The sequence below is a fragment of the Lissotriton helveticus genome, chromosome 4_1 (genome assembly GCF_964261635.1).
Source record: "Lissotriton helveticus chromosome 4_1, aLisHel1.1, whole genome shotgun sequence".
Lineage (NCBI taxonomy): Eukaryota > Metazoa > Chordata > Amphibia > Caudata > Salamandridae > Lissotriton > Lissotriton helveticus.
The window spans coordinates 1,176,279,291-1,176,303,115 of NC_136063.1; the positions used below are offsets into that span (position 1 = coordinate 1,176,279,291).

The window sequence follows — 23,825 nt, forward strand, 5'->3', positions numbered from 1 at the left end:
ATGCCTTTCATTTGCAACATTCTGCTGTGTCAACAGCTACCTGACAGTTGTATGCTGTTGTCTGTCATGCAGCACTGCTACAGTGTAGCCATGGTGTTCTGTTTCCAGTCCCTAGCCATGCATTGCGCTCTCCTGAAAGTGTTTTCTTTCCATACACGCCGGGGCTAGGGCCAGCACTTCATGCTGACGTTGGGAACCAGTCTGGGCATGGATATGCCTGGACTGCACCATGTTGACTGACAGCAGCTCAATGACAGGAGTTGTTCACTCGTGAATCCTTCACTGCTGGGTCTGTCCTGCTTCAAGTCCGTGCAACTCGCCTCCCGAGAGTTATTCCTGCCCAAGATATGTCTGCCCACTCCCCACCAATGAGCTTCCTGCTTGTGGGGAACCTGAGACTGTGTAGCCATGGCATCCTCACGGTGGGGTAGGACTGCTGAAAGTATGCAATTCTGTGGCCGCAATGTTTTCTTCAGACACCGCATAATCTACATATTTTATACAAAAATAATTCTAGCTTAAACAGGTCAAAACTTACTAACATTTCGGCTACAAGTCTTGTTGCCCAGTTGAAAGCCCAATTCAAAGATTGAATGGTCTTTCCGTTGCTTACACTGTGTTTGGTTGTTAAACTGCTACTGATTATGTGAAACCTTTGCCCAGACAATGTTAATGTGTGTGCAAATGACAACTTTACAAAGTAATGCTGTCACAAAATGTACGGCATTACGTCACATAATTTTCTTTATCTTGCCGGAGAATTTAGTCAACCCTGATACATAATTTAGTTATCTCTTGCCACATAATTCCATTGGCGCTGTAGGGAGCTCCAGTTACTGCCAAGATCGAGCTCCTAGAGCTTCTTGAAAGCTCTTCTGCTTTATAGGCGTGCTGCTTGTCTTGTTTCCAGCACCTCAAGCCCACTGTTCATGGAGAAGCACTAGTCATTGTCTAATATGCCACCTGTGAGCTGGAGTTATTGTTATCCTGGCGTGCATGTGATCCATTCTGGTCCCTGTAGCGTGGTCGATGGAAGCGGCAGCTGCACAACCCTATTAAGAAAAACAAGCTTTGCTGCCAAGAACCTTTTCAGGTCTAGGGTCAGAATGCCGGGTGCAACTGAGGAAAAAAGAGACTACAGCATTCTTGCATTTTATTACACTGATCTCATGTATTGGCTCCTTACCACAATTTCTCCTGTTGAATGCTATAATATTTGTGGAAATTACCAGATATTGCCCTTTGTAACATTTTTACTGGGTACCCATTTTCCTTGTGTAAAGAGTTTTTACTTTCTAGGTAAATGTTCTGCCTGGACACCCTTTGTGTGCTTGGAGTTCAATGGCAGATTGTACTGTATTTTATCCCATCGCCTCCTGTGCACTATTGCATTGACACCCTCCCAGCACTGCCAGAGGGTAGCCAGGGAGCCCAAGGGTGCTCATTTGTCCTGAGAGACAGAGATCTGGTCCGATGGGCTGCCAAGGAGTTGACCTAGAGTCTTATTTAGGGCAATCTAGCTCCCCATCTGGGTACAGGACAGTCAGATCTAGAGACCCCCCCCCCACCTTTTCTTCTCCTTTGTGCCCCCGTCTTGCAACTCTTACCCAGACTTCCTTTTCCTCAGTACTTTTCTCCTTGCCTCTTCTCTGCCACTCTTCTCAGTCTTTTTCCTACAACTGCCTGAAAGAAGCCTCCTCGAGCCCTTTCTGTCTTGTCTGTGTCTCTTTCACTCAACCTTCCACCTCCTCTCTTCTCCTCAGTCACTCCCGTATCTTTCCCTTAGCTTTTCCAGTTCCCATCTGTTCCTCGTCCTCATCTCTGTTCTCTCTTCATCTCCCCTCTGTCTCTTCACTTCGGCTCCCCTGTCTCTCTCTTCTGTTCAGCTCCCTCCCATCACTTCTATTCCACTGCTGTCTGCCCCTTCCTCTTCTCTTAATTTTCCATCCCCTCCTTGCTCAGCTCTTTCCGTTCTCCTTTCTCCTCTGTCACCCTCGCTGTCCTATCTCTCCTGCTCTCTTCTATCCTCTTTTCTTATTAACCCTGCCTTTTCTTCTACTCACTTCACCTCTCTCCTCAGTTTTCCAGTTTTGCTCGCTTTCCAGAAATGGTCTTTCTGTTTCCACAGTCTCTCATCCCATCAAGTTCCCTCAGCATGTCTCTTGAATTCCCCTCTGTTACCCTTTCTCCATTTCTGGTTCGTATCTTGTCTCATCCTCCTGTCTCTCCCTTCTAAGTGCCAACCTCCCCTCTCCCACCCCCCTTTTCCCCCTCTTCTGTCTCCCCTCCCTTGTGCTTTTTTGGTTGTGTCTGCACAGCACTTGCGCTGTGCTTGTAAATTAGGTTTCACCTGTACATTGCTTACACTGTGCTTGTGAAATCTATTGTGTTTAATACAAATCTTAAAAGTGACTTGCATCCTGTCTCTTGCTTTTTATTGGGTTGTGTGCTTGCCACTTACTTTTCCTTCGTTTCTATTGGCTGTAGTATAATATTTCCTCTTGTTCATTTGTTTCTCTTATCAGTATCCCATGGCCTAAGTACTGTTTTCATCCACTTTGGTGCAACTTCTTTTAAGTGTGTCAGCACGTCTGCATGCTTTGTAGGAAGCCAAATGATCTTAGTGTAATGTGCACTCACCTATTCCTTCGGACCGAAGCAGTAGCCCTCTCTAGACCTCCCTATTCTTTGCAAACCGAGCAGCCCGCTCACCAGTACCCATCCGGGGCTTAAGCAGGGACCCTCTCTGGTGCTCCGTTTTGTTTGGAAACTGAGCAACTCAACCCATTTTAAGTGTGCTTATTTTTTATTTGCTACCAGATTGCTCAGTTGAGGAATTAATAGTTTTATGATCCCACATTTGGAAACACACGAGAAACAATTTAAGGCTAGCACTCCATGAATCTATGCCCTCTCTATCCCTCTCCAACGTCTTGCTGGGGAAAAACACTTACCTGCCCTCCACCTATAATCAAAGAATAAACTGCTGCAGGCCAAGAAATACAAAAGTGTGCCATTAACGACAAGCCGGTTAGAACAACGCCACACTTTTAATGTGTTAGCGCTCTTAAATTATTCTGTTATTCTCCCACTTTTTTACCAATGTTACCATTGGTGCTCAAAATCTTATACAATTATATATTGTTGGGCCGTTATGCTCACTCTGTGTGGGATACAGTGACCCAGGTGTCCCCCCAGTGCCCAGAGGAAGCCCGGGCCGTACTCTCCCATGCAGTTGCAGAGGGAAGAGATGCAGCGAAGTTTACCATACGCTGTGGACTGGACAACACAGACTCGCTAGATAGGACGATTTCAACGTCAGTAGCACTTCGATGCTATGCCTGGCTGAGATCAATTGGGTTTTCTGGGGATGTCCAAGCTATCCTTATGGACATGCCCTTTGATGGCCGCCGCCTGTTCGGCGACAAGGCAGACAGCGCACTAGAGCGCTTCAAGGAATCACGGGCTACAGCAAAGTCCCTGTGCCTCTCCCCCACTCGCCCTGCGCAGTCTGCATTTTGCCCCTTTTGTGGCTACGGAAGGGGTACCCAACCACGTTCCACCCAGGGCCACAGGCCGGCGCAAGCTGTTCAGCACCTGCGGGGCCGGGTACGTGGGAACCACTGTTGTGGGTCTGGAGACCAGCGAGCAGCAGCCTCCAAACCCTCCTAGTCTGACCTTCCAGGGCAACCAATCGCCAGTGTGCGGCAGGATTCACCATCACCTCCCCCGCTGGCGCACCATTAGTTCGGACAGGTGGGTTTTGTAGATAGTCCGAAGGGGCTACTCCCTCCCCTACGAGAGTTCCCCCCCATGCCAGGCCACCTCAGTACCATTGCATGTCAGAGGATCATCTGGCCCTTCTACAACAGGAAGTTATGGCTCCCTTGGCCAAAGGAGCCCTCGAACGAGTTCCTTTGCTAGAAGTAGGTTGTGGTTGCTACTCCCACTACTTTCTGGTGCCCATGAAGGACAAAGGCCTGCGTCCTATCTTGGATCTCAGGAATGTCAACCGCTCCGGAAGGAGAAGTTCAAAATGTTGACGCTAGCTCAGGTCCTGTCTGCCCTCGACCTTGGAGACTGGATGATAGCGTTGGAGTTGCAGGACACCTATTTTCACATCCCCCTCCTGCGGAGCATTTTCAGTTTGCCATGCTCCCCTTTGGCCTTACCAGCGCCCCTCAGGTGTTGACGAAAGTGATGGCTGTGGTCGCAGCTCATCTGTGCAGATCAGGGGTTCCAGTCTTGCCCTATCTCGACGACTGGTTGTTAAAGTCGTTTCCTACCTCCAAACTACGGCCGACCTCCTGCATTCGCCGGGGTTCTCCATCAACTTTCCAAAGTTGCACCTGACTCCCTTTCAGAAGCTCCTCTTCATCTGAACGGTTCTGGGCACAACCCAGTTTCGGGTCTATCCTCCCGAACAACGAATTCGGAATATTCAGGTTATGATTCCGATCTTTCAGCCTCAATCCCGGGTTTCGGTTGGGATGACACTCAGGCTACTAGGCCTGATGGTCTCCTGCATCCTGCTGGTGGACCATGCCAGATGGCATATGCAGGCTCTGCAGTGGGACCTGAAGTTCCAGTGGGCACAACATCAGGGGAACCTGTCTGACTGCGTCCAGATCTCGGAGGGCACTGCACACCAATTGCAGTGGTGGCTAACGAACCAGGATTTGGTCGACGGCAGATCCCTCTATCTTCCCCAACCAGAGTTCACAGTGGTGATCGATGCATCACTTCTGGGATGGGGCGGCCACATGGGGGAGGTGGAGATAAGGCCACTGGTCTCCGGCGAAGTCAGGGCTCCACATCAACCTTCTGGAGCTTCAGGCGATTTGTTTTGCACTCAGCGCATTCCTTCCCTCTGTTGGGGGAAGAGTAGTGCAGGTGTTCACGGACAACGCCTCCGCCTTGTGGTCAGACTGGATCTGGAATCCGGAAAGTTTTTTCGTCAGCAGTACCCCTGCGTGTCGAAAGGTGACGTCGTTCGGCTCCTCGTTCGTCGTTGGCATCGTGGTCACCGGGATGACGTCGCGGTAGCTACTTAGGCTCCGCCCTTGCACTGACGCCAATTCTTTCTTTTTACTGCGCCAGCTAGCGCAGATTCGGAGAGAGCCGTACCTCCAGTCACTTTTTGACTGACTTTTTGGACTTTTGTCGACACCGTTTTTGAGTCTTCGACTCCTGGTGCACAGGGGAAAGCCCGGTTTCAAGGCTTGCAGCTCCTGCAGCCGGCTGATGTCGGTGATGGATCCGCACCACGTGTGCCTGTTTTGCCCGGAGCACGACTTCAAGTCGTGCTCCGACTGCCGGACCATGAATCCCAAGTCTTTGCAGGAGCGGTCCCGAAAGCTTCTCGAGGCCCGGCCATCGGCTCCGCTCTGTTCGAGGTCCCGGTCGCGCGGGAGGGGGAGGGACCGGTCCTGGAGCACCCCCACTAGTCTTTTTCAAAGTCTTTGCACTCCTCAGGTAAGTCGAAGCACAAGAAGAAGTCAATGAACCATCGTCGCTCTTCGACTTCTCCCCGTCGGTCATCCGACGCGACTAAGGATGCGAGTGGTGCCCCTCCCGCGGCTCCACGTGCGGAGCCCGAAGGGTCGACTCCAAGTTTCCATCCCTTCCCGGGACCCGGAGTGACCACAATCCAGCTTCGCACCTTTTACGAAGCGATGCATGCCATCTTTGGGCTGCCTGACTCCACCGGCGTGCCTTTGGGCCCCGCAGACGCGGCTGGTGGGCCCTGGGCCTTCGACGCCGGCAGCGCCGGCCTCGGCACCGCAGGGTCCCCTTTGATCCAGGCCTGGATCCGGTTCAGCGCCGGTCAACCTGATTACACCTCCCCGTTGACGATTCCACCGGCACCACGTCCGCAGCCGACGTCGGTTATGTCCCCAGCCGACGTCAACCCCGGCATCCATCACGATGTAGACATGGAGGTGGACCGGCGTTGACAGATGCCGGATCCGGCGCAGACGGGTACTTTTGTGCCCCTGTTATACCCTGGTTCTTTAAGGCCGGATTGGCAACCAGAGGAGGGTGAGAAGGACTGGGAGGGGTCTAGAGACCCTGTGACCGACCAGTTGGGTTATGAACCGGACGGGAGAGAGGAACTGGGGGAAGCCAGTGGTCAGGATACCTCATCAGACCTTGGCATGTTGTCTCCTCCTACGGTGGCTACAGAGGAGGGAGCGTCTTATGCAGTAGTATTGCGTAGGGTGAGCGAGGCTCTCAACTTCGAGCTCCCTACAATTGCGGTCAGGACTGAGCTCCTGACAGAGGTGCTTCAACCGGCAGCGAGCTCTTCCGAGCCCCTGCTGCCGTTTAATGAAGCCCTAACCGACATCCTTTTAGACACCTGTTCCTGGCCAAACATAGGGGTTCCGGTGGATAGGATGATTGCCCGCTGCCACCGCCCAGCCCCGGGCGGCCCCTCTTACCTTTCTCAGCACCCCACCCCTGAGAGCTTGGTGGGCCAGGCCTCCACATCCAAAGGCGCATTCCCTAACGCACCACCTGATAGGGAATCCAAAAAGCTGGACCATCTTGGGAAGACGATGTTTTCTTTCTCAAGCTTGGGACCCTGGTCGGTAAACACCGCATGTCTGTTGGGCTGTTATACCGACTCTGTGTGGGATACGGTGGCGCAGGTGCTGCCCCTGTGCCCGGAGGAGACCCTGGCCGTACTCTTCCCGTGCAGTTGCAGAGTGGAGAAACACAGCAAAGTTTACCATATGCTGTGGACTGGACACCGCCGACTTGCTAGGTAGGAGGATTTCAACATCGGTAACACTTCAAGGCTATGCCTGGCTGAGATTCATTGGCTTTTCTGGGGATGTCCAAGCTACCCTTATGGACATGCCCTTTGATGGCCGCTGCCGCCGAAGGAAGACAGCGCACTAGAGCGCTTAAACGAATCACAGGCTACGGCCAAGTCCTTGGGCCTCTCCACCACTCGCCGTCTGCATTTTGCCCCTTATGTGGCTACTGAAGGGGTGCGCCACCACGTTCCACCCAGGGCCACAGGCCGGCGTAAGCTGTTCAGCACCTGCGCCGCCGGGGACATGGGAACCACCGTTGTGGGTCTGGGGGCCAGCGAGCAGGCCAGTCCACCACCGCCCTGTCTGCAGCAGCCTCTAAACCCTCCTAGTCCAACCTTCCAGGGCCACCAATCGCCAGTGGGCGGCAGAATTCACCATCACCTCCCCCGCTGGTGCACCATCACGTCGAACAGGTGGGGTTTGCAGACAGTCCGAAGGGGTTACTCCCTCCCCCTCGAGACTCCCCCAGCCACGCCACCTCAGTACCATGGCATGTCAGAGGATCATCTGGCCCTTCTCCAACAGGAAGTTATGATTCCCTTGGCCAAGGGAGCCATCGAATGAGTTCCTGTCCCAGACGTAGGTTGTTGTTGCTACTCCAACTACTTTTTGGTGCCCATGAAGGACAAAGGCCTGCGTCCTATCTTGGATCTCAGGAATGTCAACCGCTCCGGAAGGAGAAGTTCAAAATGTTGATGCTAGCTCAGGTCCTGTCTGCCCTCAACCCTGGAGACTGGATTGTAACGTTGGACTTGCAGGATGCCTATTTTCACATTCCCCTCCTGCCGGCCCTTAAGTGTTACCTGCGGTTCATGGTAGGCCACGAGCATTTTCAATTTACCGTGCTTCCTTTCGGCCTTACCAGCGCCGCTCGGGTGTTCATGAAAGTGAAGCTGTGGTCTCAGCTCATCTGCGCAGATCAGGGGCTCCAGTCTTCCCCTATCTTGATGACTGGCTGTTGAAGTCGGCTCCCACCTCCAGACTACGGCCGACCTCCTGCATTCGCTGGGGTTCTCCATCAACGTGCCGAAGTCGCACCTGACTCTTTCTCAGAAGCTCCTCTTCATCGGAACGGTTCTGGACAAGACACAGTTTCGGGTCTATCCTCCCGAACAGCGAGTCTGGGATATTCGGGATATGATTCCGATCTTTCAGCCTCTATCCCGGGTTTCGGTTAGGATGACCCTCAAGCTACTGGGCCTGATTGCCTCCTGCATCCTGCTGGTGGACCATGCCATATGGCATATGCGGGCTCTGCAGTGGGACCTGAAGTTCCAGTGGGCACAACATCAGGGGAACTTGTCCAATTGTGTCCAGATCTCGGAGGACACTGCACACCAATTGCAGTGGTGGCTAACAAACAAGGATTTGGTCGACGGCAGATCCCTCTATCTTTTCCAACCAGAGTTCACAGTGGGGACCGATGCATCACGTCTGGGATGGGGCGGCCACATGGGGAAGGCGGAGATCAGAGGCCTCTGGTCTTGGTCAGAGTCTGGGCTCCACATCAACCTTCTGGAGCTTCGGGCGATTCGTCTTGCAGTCAAAGCATTCCTTCCGTCTGTCCGGGGAAGAGTAGTGCTGGTGTTCACAGACAACACCTCCGCCATGTGGTACTGCAACAAACAGGGCGGGGTGGGGTCGTGGGCCCTATGTCAAGAGGCTCTCCGTCTCTGAACATGGCTGGAACATCAGGGCATATCCCTGGTGGTTTAACACCTGGCAGGTTCACTGAACGCCAGGGCGGACAAACTCAGCCGCAGGTGCATGATGGATCACAAATGGCATCTTCACTCGGAGGTGGTGCAAGGTCTCTTTCAACAGTGGGAGATCCTTGGTTTGATCTATTCGCCACCGAAGAGAACGCGCAATGTCAGAAATTCTGTGCTTTGCAATTTCCAAGGTGGCACTTGTTCAGTGACGCTTTTCGATTCCTCCTCTTGGTTCCTTGGAGGATGGGGTTATGGTGCTCCTGTGCCCCGCTGCTCTGGTTACTCCAGGTTTGGGCGGGGTTTGCCTTCAATATCTGTCCTCCCCTCCCTTCCTCTTGCTGCTGAGTGTCTTGTCCCCTCTGCTAACCTCCGAATAGGGGTCATCTGGCCAGGCCTTGCCCTTGTTCCTTGGGGGGGGAGAGCGGGGGGGGGGTTGCCCTCTCTGCTCGGGTGGCTTTGAGGTTTGTGTTCCTGTCTGTCTTGGGACTGGCTCCCCCTTCCTTGTTTCTGGATAGGGTGGTGGGCCTGTTACCTGTATCATTGCTTTTTACGCATGTTCTTTGTCTCAGGGGGAAGGCTGTCTATGTACTGGCAGGGTGGCTGCTCAGGGCTCTGCTCTGTTCTTTCTTCTGCCCCTGCCTTTGGACACTGCATTGTTGCACTGTTCCTTATGGTGTCGTTTGTCTCCACTCTCTCCCTTTTTTCTACTCTTTTGCATACTGTTCTCATGCTCCCATAGTTTTTTGTCTGTTGGCTCCGCGTTGTGGCTGCAGAAAAGCTCTCGAAAGAAAACTGACGTAGGCGCGCCGGGGTAGGTCTTATGTGACCTCGCTGACATCACGTACGCGTACGACGCCTGGTCGGAATCGCATTGTTTCGCCCGCCCCCGGCGCGCAGGGATGCTGTGGCAAAAAGTTTCCGGTTCCAGTCTCACGCCTGGGGATAATTCTACGTGAAGGAATCTGCGGCTAGAATTGTCTCTACCAGATACATCGTTACCGAAGGTAAGTAACTCGTACATCACTGCTCTTTGTACCAATGCCTGCATGACATATACAGTGCTTAGGTTGTACCCCTGCTATCTCTACCTCCAAACGTTGCACCCCTCCCACCTCCACCCTTGTACTAATGTACATCCGTTGGATGTAGCTCTTTTAGACTGCACCTCTTCTGCTTGTACTTGCAGTGACTGCACCTCTGCTTTCCTGCGTACCTCAACTTTTATGTATTCCTTGTCTGTGTAGTCAAGCTAAGGACTCGGATGTCAAAACTTCTGCTGTTCCTTTATCTTTGCTTGCCATTTCTTCTTCTCGACTTGACAGCCCAGTTTTGCTGCAACATGTCTGTAGCTTTACTAGCGAGTGACTCTTCTTGGTTGCAGCTATCCTGCCCTGAGAGCAGGTGCTGTGACCAGAACATCCTAAACCTTTATTTAATTAATCCAAAACTCCACATTTCTGTTTTTTTTATTAATTACCTAGAATTCACTCATTTCTTTTCACTTTGATTTGTAACTTGGTCGCTGGCCCTCCCTTTCTTTTTTCTTCAATCCTTATCTTCTTGCTTCCTTTCTCAGTCCCTCTTTCTCTTGTGCTTTCCTTCAGTGATTTTTCCTTATTCATCCCTTTCTCTCTCCTTGTAACATAATGCCTGGCATTCAGGTACCCCCGTTCAAATATTACTTTACCATATCAGTCTTACACCTGCTCAAAAAGCTAAAGCTTACAGCAACAAAACATGTATAAATAATCACATAAGTCATTTACCAGTACTTGTTGAAAGTGTATGCAGCACCTGTTTAGTCCCCTCACTCTTATTATTGTGACTTTAATTTTCATTTTAAAACATGGAAAAGGGCACAGTTGAATGCATGATCAGTAATTCTACAGACAGTGAATCAATAAGTTTCTATGGGAGAAATAACACCATTTTAGGTATACTTTGGAAGATTACATTTAAAGATGTGGCACTGTAAAGTCTGGTGGTGAGATATGTGTACATGAATTAAAGTGAATTTACAAAAGCCAGTTTGTATGTACTCTCCCAAATAGAGGAATTTCACAAAAAGCGCGGAGATAGCGAACAGGCCACGTCAACGAGCAACCTTCACTTTTCAAGGGATGTTTGGAAAACAGCAGCGGCAAAGTAATGCCTGAAAAATTACAGCCAAACTTCCTTTAAAGCGTATATTTTAAAATAGATTGCAAAAGAGCCATAGCCATGAATATTAGAAATCGTTTTAAAAGAGGTGCTCTTTAAATAATATTTACCTCATACCGAGGGCCATTATTCTTTCCTAAGTGAACATACATTTGTGTGTATCACAGAATTGGTAATGAAATTTGATTCAGTGCAGAACAATGTTTATGCTTTTGGAAAAATAGCTTCCCTATGATGCATTGAGTCTCACTAGGAAAAATGGACAGTAAAATATATATATGTATATATGTATCTTTCTATGTATATACATACATATATATGTATATATATAGTACAGATTGGTACATCCATTTGCACAAATGTTTCTTTTGAACATGAATGATGTGAGAGGAATAAGTGTTAAAGGGTAAGTAATGCAAACTGAGGTACATTGGTGAATGGGTGCATTCTCATAACTGTAGAATTGCATGTTCTATGCATTCAACACAAAAGGCAATCCAATTGTTGGAAAATAAAGTATTATTTCTGGGTATGTTCAGTGAATTTGTAAACTTGTTGTGCATTATTAGAGTTTCACTGTAACATAGCACCAGGTAGGGTACTGGTTCTGATATAATGTATACACCGAGCAAGACATGCATAAGAGATTTTGTGAAAGGTTTGTGATTTGCACAGTCACCAGTGTAACTGTATCTGTTTATTTTCACTCAGAAATGTAAAAGCATTTTTAAAGCCCAACAGTGTTGGGAATGCTACTTATTCTAACCCTGTCTTGTGGGCCTGTGAGTGCAGAAGTCTGCAACTTGGCATCACAGAATGTAGAGATCTGTCAAAGTGTGTTTAGATCCTAGCAGGACATACAAATTTGACAAGGACTTTCATTATTGAAAACAGTTTGTTTCGCTATTTAATGTGTTTTAGCATTTTGAAAAACATTATAATGATTTAATAAAATTGTTTTCCCCCTCAGTTGTTCTTCCAAATTTGCACAAATTAGCGTTGGTCAACAACCAGCAATCTGTTGATTCCAAGAGGCTGGATATAGCCACCCACCTGTTCGAGGCCTACAGTGCTCTTTCCTGTTGTTGTATCCTTTTGTATGATTTCACCACAGTGTACCTGTTCAACCATTTACTCAAGTGAGCACCATTTAAAGTATTGCAACTTCAATATCACTAATCCTAATAAAAAATTATCTGTTTTTCAGTAATGTTTTCACCTCATCAATTAACACATTTTTGCATAGTCTCTAGCTGCAGACAACTGACTTTGAGCATATATACAACTATTGATGTGCCTGGTGTCTTCAGGTACATCCTATCATGCCTCAGCTTAGACAGAACAGGCATGACTTTTTTAGTTTTAGGTCTTATAATTGAAATTTCCCACAAGAACAACACAAGCAATAGAACTGCATGCATAGTATGATAATTTATCACAGCTAATTTTATATTCATGTATCCCATGACAGGTTTAATTTTGCGGAAGCCAGATAATTACAGACTGCATTTTACAAGTGGAGTTTGCACATTTTTGAAAACCTGTCTGTAACTGCAGGTAGATTTCTGTGCAACATGTCTCCACAGTAAATGTTCTGTTTTGGTCAAGAGAGCATCGTAAGAGGGGTGCATTGGAGAAGCAATGTTGATTCTGTGGATTTGCAGTATGATTTCAATGGGAAAACCAATTCTAATAATACTGATCGTGCTTATCAAATTCAGGGACGTTTACTCTGTAATTGTTTTAGTTGCGCTAATCTGGCTGAGTATGTGGTTTTCAGACCTCTAATTAATTGGGGCAGATCTTTCACATTACCATATCTCTATCTCTCTATTGTTGAAAGGATGTAGGTTACTGCATCCAGATCCTAGATCCAAACAGTCTTGGTTAACACTTGCATATTTTATGGAAACAGAATGTTCGAGGAATGTGTGGCTGTACATACACATGCTGTGCATACTCCTGCCATCTAGTGTTGGGCCCAGATGTATGCAAGTTATTTTTCTTCAAAGAAATCTTTTGATTCACGAGGTATTGTGACTCCTTTAAGTAATAATGTGCATGGCCATCAACTCCATTGTTAGATTCTTGAACAAAAGGTATGATAGTGGAATCCTCAAAACTACAGCACCTGACCTGCTATCCCTCTAGTGTTTTTACCCCTCTATTTTTCTTAGGGTTTGTGTGCACACAAACGCACTCACCATCACAATGCAAATCCTCATGGGATCATAACAGTTTACAGCAAAAGCACATGTGCACCACACATAGTTTACAAACTTCAAGAGAACAGAAGTATAATCTGTATTTAAGATTTCTTTTTATTCCAATTTTCTTTTTAAAACGTGGTCATAAGTGTCAGTTATTTCACAGTGATACAGCCAACGCGTTTCGTCCTACTGGAGGACTTCTTCAGGGCGCTGGTGACTTAAAAAGATCAATCACCACAAGAAGGAATAATCAAAACGATAACCAGACCAACTGCCTATAAACCGTTCCCCATCTAGGTCATCATTATCCGATATGCTCAGTATCAAAATATTAAGACAGCATTCCGCACGGTCAAGGATGTTAAAAGGGTATAGACAGCATGGCTGTGGGTTGGAATAGATGACTGGGCACCATTGATTACACAAAATGATGCGAATGCAAGCAGGAATAACATCTGGTACGGTCGATAATGTATTTATGAGTCAATCTATCAATAATATGGATGACATTCCAAAACCACAGCGTGCATATAGGCTGAGATCTTACAAGCCTGCTGACAGATGCCCAGTCCAGGCTTATGAGTACTTTATCATCATCCCCAAAGTCATATGTTGCAATCCCAAGCCTTGTCAGTCTCAATGCAAAATATATGTGCAAGAGTAGGAATCAACAGCCGATATTAGACGAGGAAAAGGTATCCAAAACGAAACCTGCTGAACATGCCCTTTGATGGTGAGCACCTCTTTGGTCCACAGATGGACCAAACGTTTGAGAAAATGAAAAAGGATATGGAGACCGCCAACGCGAAGTGGGCAGTGCCAGCACCCACTCCCTACCGTTCCTTTTGCTGTACCCCTTACCGTGGAGGCTCAAAGACCACCTCCCCTGAAGTCTCCACGGCTTATCGGCACGCCCAGGGCTGGCAATGCTCTCCCAGGGGTTACTTTAGAGGGTCCTAGAAGAGAAACCGTTGCAGAGGCATGTTTTATATAGCGCGAACATGACCCAAAAACGTGGTTGTCAGAGCGTTTTACAGTTCAACCGTATACAAGTTCAGATGATATCCCATTCTTTAACAAACATACTACAAGGGATAGGATACTTATCCCAGTGGTGTAGTCTAAAAGTGCCAATAGTACACATATAATAATACAATTCACGTCACACTTAATTTCCCACCAAAACAACTGCTGAAAATTACAAGGATTCCACATTAGTTGAAATATTGCATGAAAAGACCAGAAAAGACAGTGGATTGGTCAAGGAACAGGACATTAGTCCTCGTAATCGCAAAAAGGCCACTGAATTGTTATGTGAGAAAGGTACTCATCATAAAGAACTTACTCTCCTTCTTGAAACAAGGAGCGTAGGTAATCCTCTAATATTCATTGGGAGTGAATTCCAAATTCTAGGTGCTGCTCCAGCGAACACTCGATCATATGTTCTCTTCTTCCGGAAGAGAACTGGTTTCAGTAAGAAATCTCCATACCCCCCTCCCCAGAGGATCTACTACCGCCAGACAATGTGATTTTCTGGGCAAGGTAACGTGGAGTAGTGTGGTGTAGTGCCCTGTGTGTTATACATGAAATCTTTAGCTGTATTCTTGCCTTGAACGGTAACCAATTGAGGGCTTTAAAGAGAGGGGTGATATGGTCACATTTTTTGGAGCCCGTTAATAGTCTAGCTGCTGCATTGAGACGAGCTTTTAGGGGAGCAGTTGAAATCTTAGGAAGACCAGATAACGTTGAGCAATCATACTCAATTCTTGAAATGACCAGCGCCTGGACTGCCCTTTTCAGGTCCTCTGTGTCAATAAACGGCTTCAGCTTTCTAAGGTAGCTCAGATGAAAGTGGGCATTTGTTGCCATTGTGTTAATGTGAGTACACTGTTTAACTCCTTATCCAGCGTGATTCCTAGAGACTTTGTTGGCTCTTCTAGAATCGGGGAGCCATTTAGCGCAGTGATCTCCTTGGTCCATTCCTTAATCCTGGAGTCGCTTTTAGGAGGGGGGATCAGAAGGAATTCTGTTTTCTGCGGGTTGAGCTTGAGATGCTTGCCCGATAGCCATTGAACGGTCTTCTGTAGTGCTTGGTTCGTTATGATGATCTCTTCCACTGATGTAATCTTCACATACAGCTGAGTGTCATCTGCATGCACATGGTAGGAAATGTTAGCGTGTTATAGTACTTCTGTTAATGGTTCGATGTATAGATTGAAGAGGGAAGGTGTTATGTTATGTTATAGGTGGTTTTGTAGCGCGCTCAATTACTCTGGAGTATCCTGGCGCGAGGAGAGAGATGTGAAGAGGCAGACACTATAGACAGAGGATAAAAATTAAAGCATCATTTTGAAAAGATGGGTCTTGAGTGCTTTTTTAAAGAGATTAAAATTCTGATTAGCTCGCAGAGCCAGAGGTAAAGAATTCCGGGCAACCGCTGCTTTCACAGCAATAGAGTGTCCACCAAGGCGGGATCGCTTGAAACGTGGAACAACCAGCCGATAATGGGTGGCAGATTGGAAGATACAGGGAAAAAGGTTTCCTCAGGTAGAGTGGGCCCTGATCGTATATGGCTCTGTGGGCAAAGGTAAGAGTCTTAAATGTAATCCGTTGAGCGACTGGAAGCCAGTGCAGACTGTGCAGATGGTGGCGAATGCTAGTCTTCCTTGAGATGTTAAAAAGGAGTCTGGCAGCCGTATTTTGTATTATCTGAAGGCGGTTCGTCAGATATGCCGGGATGCCGATGAACAGGGCATTGGCGTAGTCAAGGCGAGAGAGCATGAGAGTTCTCGTCACTGTTTGTCTCGCCGCTCTGGGGAGAAGAGGAAAAAATTTGCGGAGAGCTTTGAGAGTACCAAAGCAACCGCAGGTGAGTTTCTTAATATGTTCCTCAAATTTTAAATCTCCCCGAACCACACTACCAGGTTTTTTGCCAGATTGCCAACAGAGCTAGGAGGTGGAACGTCCGTAGGCCACAGGAATTCTCTGAAATTTGGTGGGTACTGCCCATAAAGTAAGATTTCAGATTTGTCTTCGTTGCACTTTAGCTGGGCAGATGCCAGCCAATTGAAGACTGAGGAAAGGCAGGTTCGGGCAGATGAAGTGTCCAGATCCGTGGCCGACCCAGTGAACAGCAGTTGCGTGTCATCGGCGTAGGCTATTATTTTAGCACCCAGTTGATCGGCCAGAAAGATCAGGGGAGTCAGATAGACATTAAACAATAACGGACTTAAAGTCGACCTCTGAGGCACCCCCGTGGAAAGAACCTTGGCCGACGACGAAAAGAGGGGTGCCCATACCTGCTGAGTCCGGTCAAAAAGAAGTCATCCACTCTAAGGCTGAACCAGTAACGCCAATGGATGACAAACGGGTGAGGAGAAGCTGATGAGGAACCGTGTCGAAAAGAGTCAGAGAGGTCCAACAATATTAGAGCCGCTCTGACACCCGCGTCCAGACGCTCGCTGATGGCCTCAGATATTTCCACCAATGCAGATTCGTGCTGTAAGCAGCGCAGAACCCAGATTGAGCAGGGTGAAGGGCCTGAGAGTTTCGACGAAAGCTTTCAATTGGCGGAAAGAGATCTTCTCGCATACCTTGGCCAATACTGGCAGCAGGGAGATAGGCCGGTAGTTAGCTAAAACTGCCGGGTCCAAGCCTGATTTCTTCAGCAGTGGCAGAAGTTTAGCCTGCTTCCAGCAATCGGGGACGATTGCCGTCCTAAAGGAGAGATTAATGATTTCAGTGACCTCATGATAGAGCACTTGCGCCACCCCTCCAAGAACGCGCGTGGGACGGGGTCAGTAGGTGAACCAGATTTCATGGTTTTTAGAACCGCTAGGGTATCGACTTCAGATGGGGGAGAAAATTCCCTGAAGACGTGAATCGTGGAAGAGGAAGGTGGGGAGTGAGCTAGGGCGAAAACCTCTGACTGAGACAGGCAGTACTCAGGCTAGCCTTGATCCCTGCTATTTTATTTTTAAAAAAATGAGGACAAATCCTCGCACCAATGCGCAGAGGATGGCACTATTGGTTGACAATAGCTAAAATGTCCCTACTGTTATTATTGGTCTTAGTGATCCTACCCGCATAGTATTCACTCTTAGCCATCCTAATGCTGGCATAATACTCCCTCTGAGCCGGGAAACAACCTTTACAACGCAACTTTTACAACGCACTACCATTACAACGAAACTTTTACAACGCAAAAACTTTTACAACGCATACCATTACAACGCATGTTTTTACAACGCAAGTACTTTTACAACGCATGCCATTACAACGTAAGTATTGGTAAGTATATAATTATATTTAATATTTTATGTTTTTTTTTTTTTTAAGTTTTCAGTTTTTGGGTAAAGGGGTATTTTTAGGGTTCAGGGTCAGTTTTCAGTTTTTGGGTAAAGGGGTATTTTTAGGGTTCAGGGTCAGTTTTCAGTTTTTGGGTAAAGGGGTATTTTTAGGGTTCAGGGTCAGTTTTCAGTTTTTGGGTAAAGGGGTATTTTTAGGGTTCAGGGTCAGTTTTCAGTTTTTTGGTAAAGGGGTATTTTTAGGGTTCAGGGTCAGTTTTCAGTTTTTGGGTAAAGGGGTATTTTTAAGGTTCAGGGTCAGTTTTCAGTTTTTGGGTAAAGGGGTATTTTTAGGGTTCAGGGTCAGTTTTCAGTTTTTGGGTAAAGGGGTATTTTTAGGGTTCAGGGTCAGTTTTCAGTTTTTGGGTAAAGGGGTATTTTTAAGGTTCAGGGTCAGTTTTCAGTTTTTGGGTAAAGGGGTATTTTTAGGGTTCAGGGTCAGTTTTCAGTTTTTGGGTAAAGGGGTATTTTTAGGGTTCAGGGTCAGTTTTCAGTTTTTGGGTAAAGGGGTATTTTTAGGGTTCAGGGTCAGTTTTCAGTTTTTGGGTAAAGGGGTATTTTTAGGGTTCAGGGTCAGTTTTGGGTTTTTGGGGTACAGGGGTATTTTTAGGGTGCTGGGTTAATTTGGGTTTTTTGGGGTACAGGGTAAAAAAAATTAAAATAATTAAATTAAATTAAATTATATTAATTACAATTAATTAAAAAAAATATATATACTTACGTTGTAATGGCATGCGTTGTAATGGTATGCGTTGTAAAAGTTTTTGCGTTGTAAAAAATTCGTTGTAACGGTATGCGTTGTAAAAGTATGCGTTGTAACGTCATACATCCCTCTGAGCCGCACGTAATATCCCCTTAGCGGTAGGGAAATAGGAAAGCCGCCAGCATCTTTCCAATTTTTTGCAGCTGAGCTTCAGCTCTCTCAGAGCATGCGAGAACCAGGGCGTAGAGGGAGCAGAGCGTTTTTTTGAGCACCGTTTAGCGGAGGTCTCCACCCCGAGCTAATCCAGGAGTTGAATCGCTGCACAGCGGTGGTCAGCTCGGGCCTAACGCTGGGCGTTCCAAATGAAGAGCATTGGACAGAGCAGGAAGATTAATTTTCTGATAAGTATTAGGCATGCTGTTGGAAGGGTGTAAGGGCCAGGAGAACCTGATCAGCATATGATCGGACCACGTAAGTGTTTCAGGGTCAGATAACGTTAAAGCATAGTTGGAGCACACCACCACGTCCAGAGTGTGGCCTCTGAGTGTGTGGGCAGTGTGACCCATTGGGTTAGCTAGGCTATATGGTTGATAGAGTTGATCCTTGTGGGACTCCAATTTGAATCAGGGATTGCGAAGATAACTTGTGGATCACCAGGAATCTCTGAAATCTGTTCTCTAGGAAGGAATAGAACCGTTTTAAGATTGTTCCTGATAGGCCCATCCTGTTTTTCAGATGATCTAGAAGTTTGGCAATATTTCCAGTGTCAAATGCGGACAATCAGTCAAGAAGGACAAGGAGACCGGTTTTGTTATGGTCAAGAGCAAGAAGAGGGTCATCTACTATATGCAGAATAGCTGTTTCCGTACTATGATCTGGTCTGAACCCTGATTGGCAATTTTTTTAGTAAAATTATAATCATTAATGTGTTGACCCAATTGTTGTTGGGCACATTTTTCTAGAACTTTGGCTAGTAAGAGAATGTTTATTACAGGCCGAAAGTTGTTAGGATCCGAAGGGTTCTCCGTAGGTTTTTTTAATAGAGGGATGACCTGGTCAGCTTTTAGACATTCCGAAAAAGATCCTTGGACTAGCGAAGCATTGATTATCTTAGTCCAAAGTGGGATGACCTTGTGGTTGATTGAAGGGCAACATTTTGCGGGAAGTGGATCATTGTAGTGGTTGTTTGGTTTCAAAGATGGTATCGTTTTAGCGATGTCATTCTGATCGTATCATTTGAATGTTGGCCAATGCACATTATTTTTAGGCATTGTATGTGCAGGTAGTGTTGGCAGCTCCTTGAAGGTATTGTCAGCGGTATTCGAGAGTTCACCCTCCAGTGAGCTGACTTTGGCTGTAAAGAATGATGAAAAATCTTCACAACTTAATTCCGATGTATTTGTTAGTCTGGAGGACTTGGCCAACTGGTTAGATTGATCTTTTAGTAGTTCGAAGAGCTTTCTCTGCCTGTTTTTTGCATTATCCAGTTCACTTCTAAAAAAATTATTTTTCGAATTAAGAACACTTTTATTGTAGGCTTTCCTGGACTACTTTAACTGTTTTCAATGTGGGGGATGAAGGGTGTTGTCTCCAAAATTCCGTTCTGTTAGTCTGAGTAACCATCTTTCTTCATTCAGAGAACCATTGAACCATGGATTTTTGTCCTTAACCTGTATTCTTCTATATTTTAAAGGGGGTTATATTATCAATTATTTTAGCCATTGTAAGATTGTAATGGTTTGGGGAGAGGAGTTAGCCTAACAGCTAGGGCGGTCGACCTCGAATCTGGGTAACCGGGTTCAAGTCTCGGCAGTGACGCTGAACATCCTGTGATTCTGGGCAAATCACTTAATCTCCCCGTGCCTAACAAAAATGAATGTGTCCTCATGTAACACAACTGGTGCTATGTAAAGCGATCCGATACCATCGGGTCAAGTTTGTGCTATATAAAACTCCGTAAAATAAAAATAAACTCACTGATGTCCTCCATTTCAGAAGGCAGTATAAGTTCATTTTAGCACCGTGCTGCCAGACTCTCCATGTTCCGGCCCTTAGTGTCTCTAACCCACTGCTTGGGATTGACTTATTGAGACTCTGATTTCTTCTTTCTGTATGGTATATGGAAAGTGATGATGTGGTGATCTGACCAGCCACAAGGAACAATTGAGAATGATTCGAACCACTTTATCTTTGCAGATAATCCGGTCTAAAATCGAGCCTATAAAAAGCTTGCATTAGGTCGTGCTCCACTAGAAATTCTTTAATAATAATGACCTGATTGTTCTTGAGGTCATTCCAACTTCGTGCCGTATGGGATATTTCTTGACTCCTTAATATGAAGCAGTTTGGATACCGCAGTGCGCCATATAGCCGGAGATCTAGTGAAGAAAATTAGGTTGCTAATGATTACATCATTTTTCGAATTGAAGGTTGGGACTAAGATGAGTGCTTTCAGCAGGTTATATTTAAAGGTTTTGGTTGTGTTTTAGAGAGTTTAGAAGGGTATACTATAGAGTGCACATTGCTGCCTATATGTAGCCGATTCAGCCCTTTCATTGTGAGTTTAGTATGTGTAATTCATCCCCCCTGACCACACATCACCTGTTGGGGCACCTACAAGGCTTCGTTCCCAAAGGGCAAACAGTCACTACAGACCAGCCGGTGTTGGATATTATCCAACATGGTTATTGTCCGGAGCTCACTTCCATGCCTGCCACCATTCCACCTCACAAACACAGAATCTCACCACAACATCAAAGGGTGGCCACAAAGAAGGACAAAGCCCTTCCCCTCAAAAGGGCCATAGAACCCATCCCTTGCCTTCAGCAAGGTACAGGAGTGTACTTACAGTACTTCCTAATACTCAAAAATGACTGGGCCCTCAAGTCCATTTTGGACCTCAGGCCCCTAAACAAATTCATCCTGTCAGAGCATTTTCACATGGGGATCCTTCAGGATATCATTACGCTTCTCCAGCAGGGCGTCTTTATGGCCTCGGTCGGCCGAAAGGATGCGTATTTCCACATACCAATACATCTGGCTCATCGTCAATATCTCAGATTTGTTGTGAGCAGAAGACATTACCAGTTCAAAGTTCCCCCCTTTGGGGTCACTACTGCAACTCAGGTGTTCACCAAATGTCTTGCTGTGGTTGCAATACATCCATGCATACAGAGCATCAACATAATCCTAAATATGGACGATTGGCTTATCCAAAGTGCCACCCACCAGCAGTGCTGCATACACACCTAGGTTCACAGTGGATCTGATGCATCCATTATAGTTTACTATCAACCAGCCCTACCTAGGGGCGATTCCCAACTCTGAGGGAGGCATAACCTATCTGAATCCTGCCCGGATCCAGTCCTTTCAGACACTGCTCACCTTGTTTCACCAAATCTGCAACTCTCAGTCAGAACAGTCATGCGCCTCCTAGGCTTGATGGCCTCCTGTATTGCCATAATACCTCATGCCAGGCTTCACATGCGTCTGTTACAAGAATGTTTAGCGCATCAGGGATTTCAGGCGGAGGTCATTGTGACGATCTGGTGTTGATCAACTGCCTGATCATAGCTGGCTGCATTGGTGAAACACCAACAACCTGTTGTAGGGGTGGCCTTTCTTCGACCCAGTTCCGCAAATGATTGTTACAGCGGATGTCTCTCTTATGGGGTGGGGTGCACACTTACAGAATTTGACTATACAGGGTCATATGGAAACCAAATAGAAGGGCCTCCACATCAGCTACCTGGAACTTCTAGCTGTTCACCTAGCGTTGAAAGCCTTCCTACCTCACCTGATCAGCAAGACTGTTCTTCTCCGGAGGGACAAAATGACAGCAATGTATTACCTTCAGAAATAGGGGGACACGCTCTCCACAGCTGTCTCTGCTATCCCAGATAATTTGGTATTGGGCTGTCTGCCACAAAATTAATTTGTTAGCAGAGCACCGCCCAGGGATGGAAACCAATCTTGCCAACCCCCTCAGCAGGATACGACAATTCCATTGAGTGTGATCTCCACTCACAAGTCCTCCTCCCTTTGTTCCACAGTTGGGAGGGAGGGGGACCTGTTCGCATAAGCAGAAAACGGCAAATGCCCAAACTTCACCTCCAGGTTCCCACACCCCCAGTCGAGCGGCAATGCACTATGGATAAATTAGTCAAGGCTATTTGCGTACGCTTTTCCACCTCTTCCATTTTTGGTTCGAAGGCTTCGGCAGGCCTCCCTCATGCTCATCCTGGTGGTACCCACATATGCCTGCCAACCCTGGTTCACGACTCTGCACAAACTCGCTTGTTGTGCACGAGAGGTTCCCCGTCAAGACAGACCTTCTCACGCAGAACCATGGTGAAATCAAGCTCCTAAGGTCATAGAATTTGGATGCTGTAATCTTCCACCTGAATGCCTGATTCTCAGTGAAGCGCACAGACCTACCACCTGTGTGTGCTACGCGGCCAAGTGGGAGAGATTTGTCTGCTACTGTCACTCTAAAGAAATGGATTCATTGATAGCCATGGTACAAGACACTGTCTGTTACTTACTTCACTTGCAGGTTTCTAGACTAGCCTTTTCCTCCATACGATTACATTTAGCCACCGTGGCTGTTTACTTTCAGAATAGACAACACATCTCTCTCTTAGGGTTACCAGTCATTAATGCATTTCTGGAGGGTTTCAAAAAGATCATTCCTTCCCAGGTCTCACTGGGCTCCTCATGAAAGCTCAGTATTGTACTCCAAAGACTCATGGGTCCTCCATTTGAGCCCCTCTACACCTGCCCCTCCAGTTCCTCTCTTGGAAAATGGCATTTACAGTCTCTATCACCTCACTCAGGCTTGTCAGTGAGCTTCAGGCTTAACCATAAAAGAACCCTTCTTCCAAGTACATAGGGATAGAGTTGTCCTCTGCACCAACCCCAAATTTCTCCCTAAGGTGGTCTCTCAGTTCCACCCTAATTATTCCATAGACCTTTCCATTTTTTTCCACAACCTGATTCAGTTGCGGATTGGGCTCTCCATTCTTTGGATGTAAAATGAACCCTCGTGTACTACATTCATAGAACCAGACCATTTAGGAAAACACAATAATGTTTTGTTGCCTTCTCCGAACCACACAAAGGAAAGGCTCTGTCCAAGTCAGGCATTGCAAGATGGATAGTTAAATACATCCAGACATGCTATGCTAAAGCTAAGATGACTCTACCCCCTCCTCCAAGGGCACACACTACTTGGAAGAAAGGAGCCTCTATGGCCTTCCTGGGAAACATCCCAATAGCTGATATATGCAAAGCAGCTACCTGGTCCATAACACACACTTTCACAAAAAATGACTGTGTGGATGCCCTAGCCTAACAACAAGCTAATGTTTGTACATTCTTTCAATCTACTGAAACTGACTAACGCCTCTTGTCGTGAGTACTGCTTTCCAGTTTATGCACAGCATGAGTACAGCCACACATGACTCGAACTGAAAATGTAACTTACCCTGTTAACATCTGTTCCTGGCATGTAGTGCTGTAAATTCGCATACGTCCACCCTCCTCCCCCGATGCTTCTGGCCTTGCTGTGTCTTACTTTCTCTTTTCATCTTATGCATGGACATTCCATTCTCACCCGCCATGAGGGGAAAACAATCTAACAATGGAATCGATGACCATGCGCATTATCGCCAAGAGGGACAGTCACACTACTGCGTTCCACAAAAGACTTCTTCAAATAAAAACAGCTTGCACACATCCGGACCCCAGACTAGATGCTTATAGGGTAAGTAACATTTTCCTTCTGGATTGTCTTTCTAATGACAGTTTCGATTTCCTGGTGAGTTAGTTATTCAAATTTCCACTTTTTCAAAGCTATTTGATGACTTTAT

At 46.8% G+C, this 23,825-nt stretch overlaps 1 protein-coding gene across 9 annotated transcripts in view; it reads left to right on the forward strand.

The window, feature by feature from the left end:
- The window catches only part of RELCH (RAB11 binding and LisH domain, coiled-coil and HEAT repeat containing), an 878,561-nt gene that overhangs the window by 801,328 nt on the left and 53,408 nt on the right, over positions 1-23,825 (forward strand). For all 9 annotated transcript variants that reach the window (XM_078687764.1, XM_078687757.1, XM_078687759.1 and 6 more), the window contains one exon: positions 11,667-11,783. In XM_078687764.1, the coding sequence (XP_078543890.1) occupies positions 11,667-11,783 (117 nt within the window). The remainder of the gene's footprint in view (positions 1-11,666; positions 11,784-23,825) is intronic.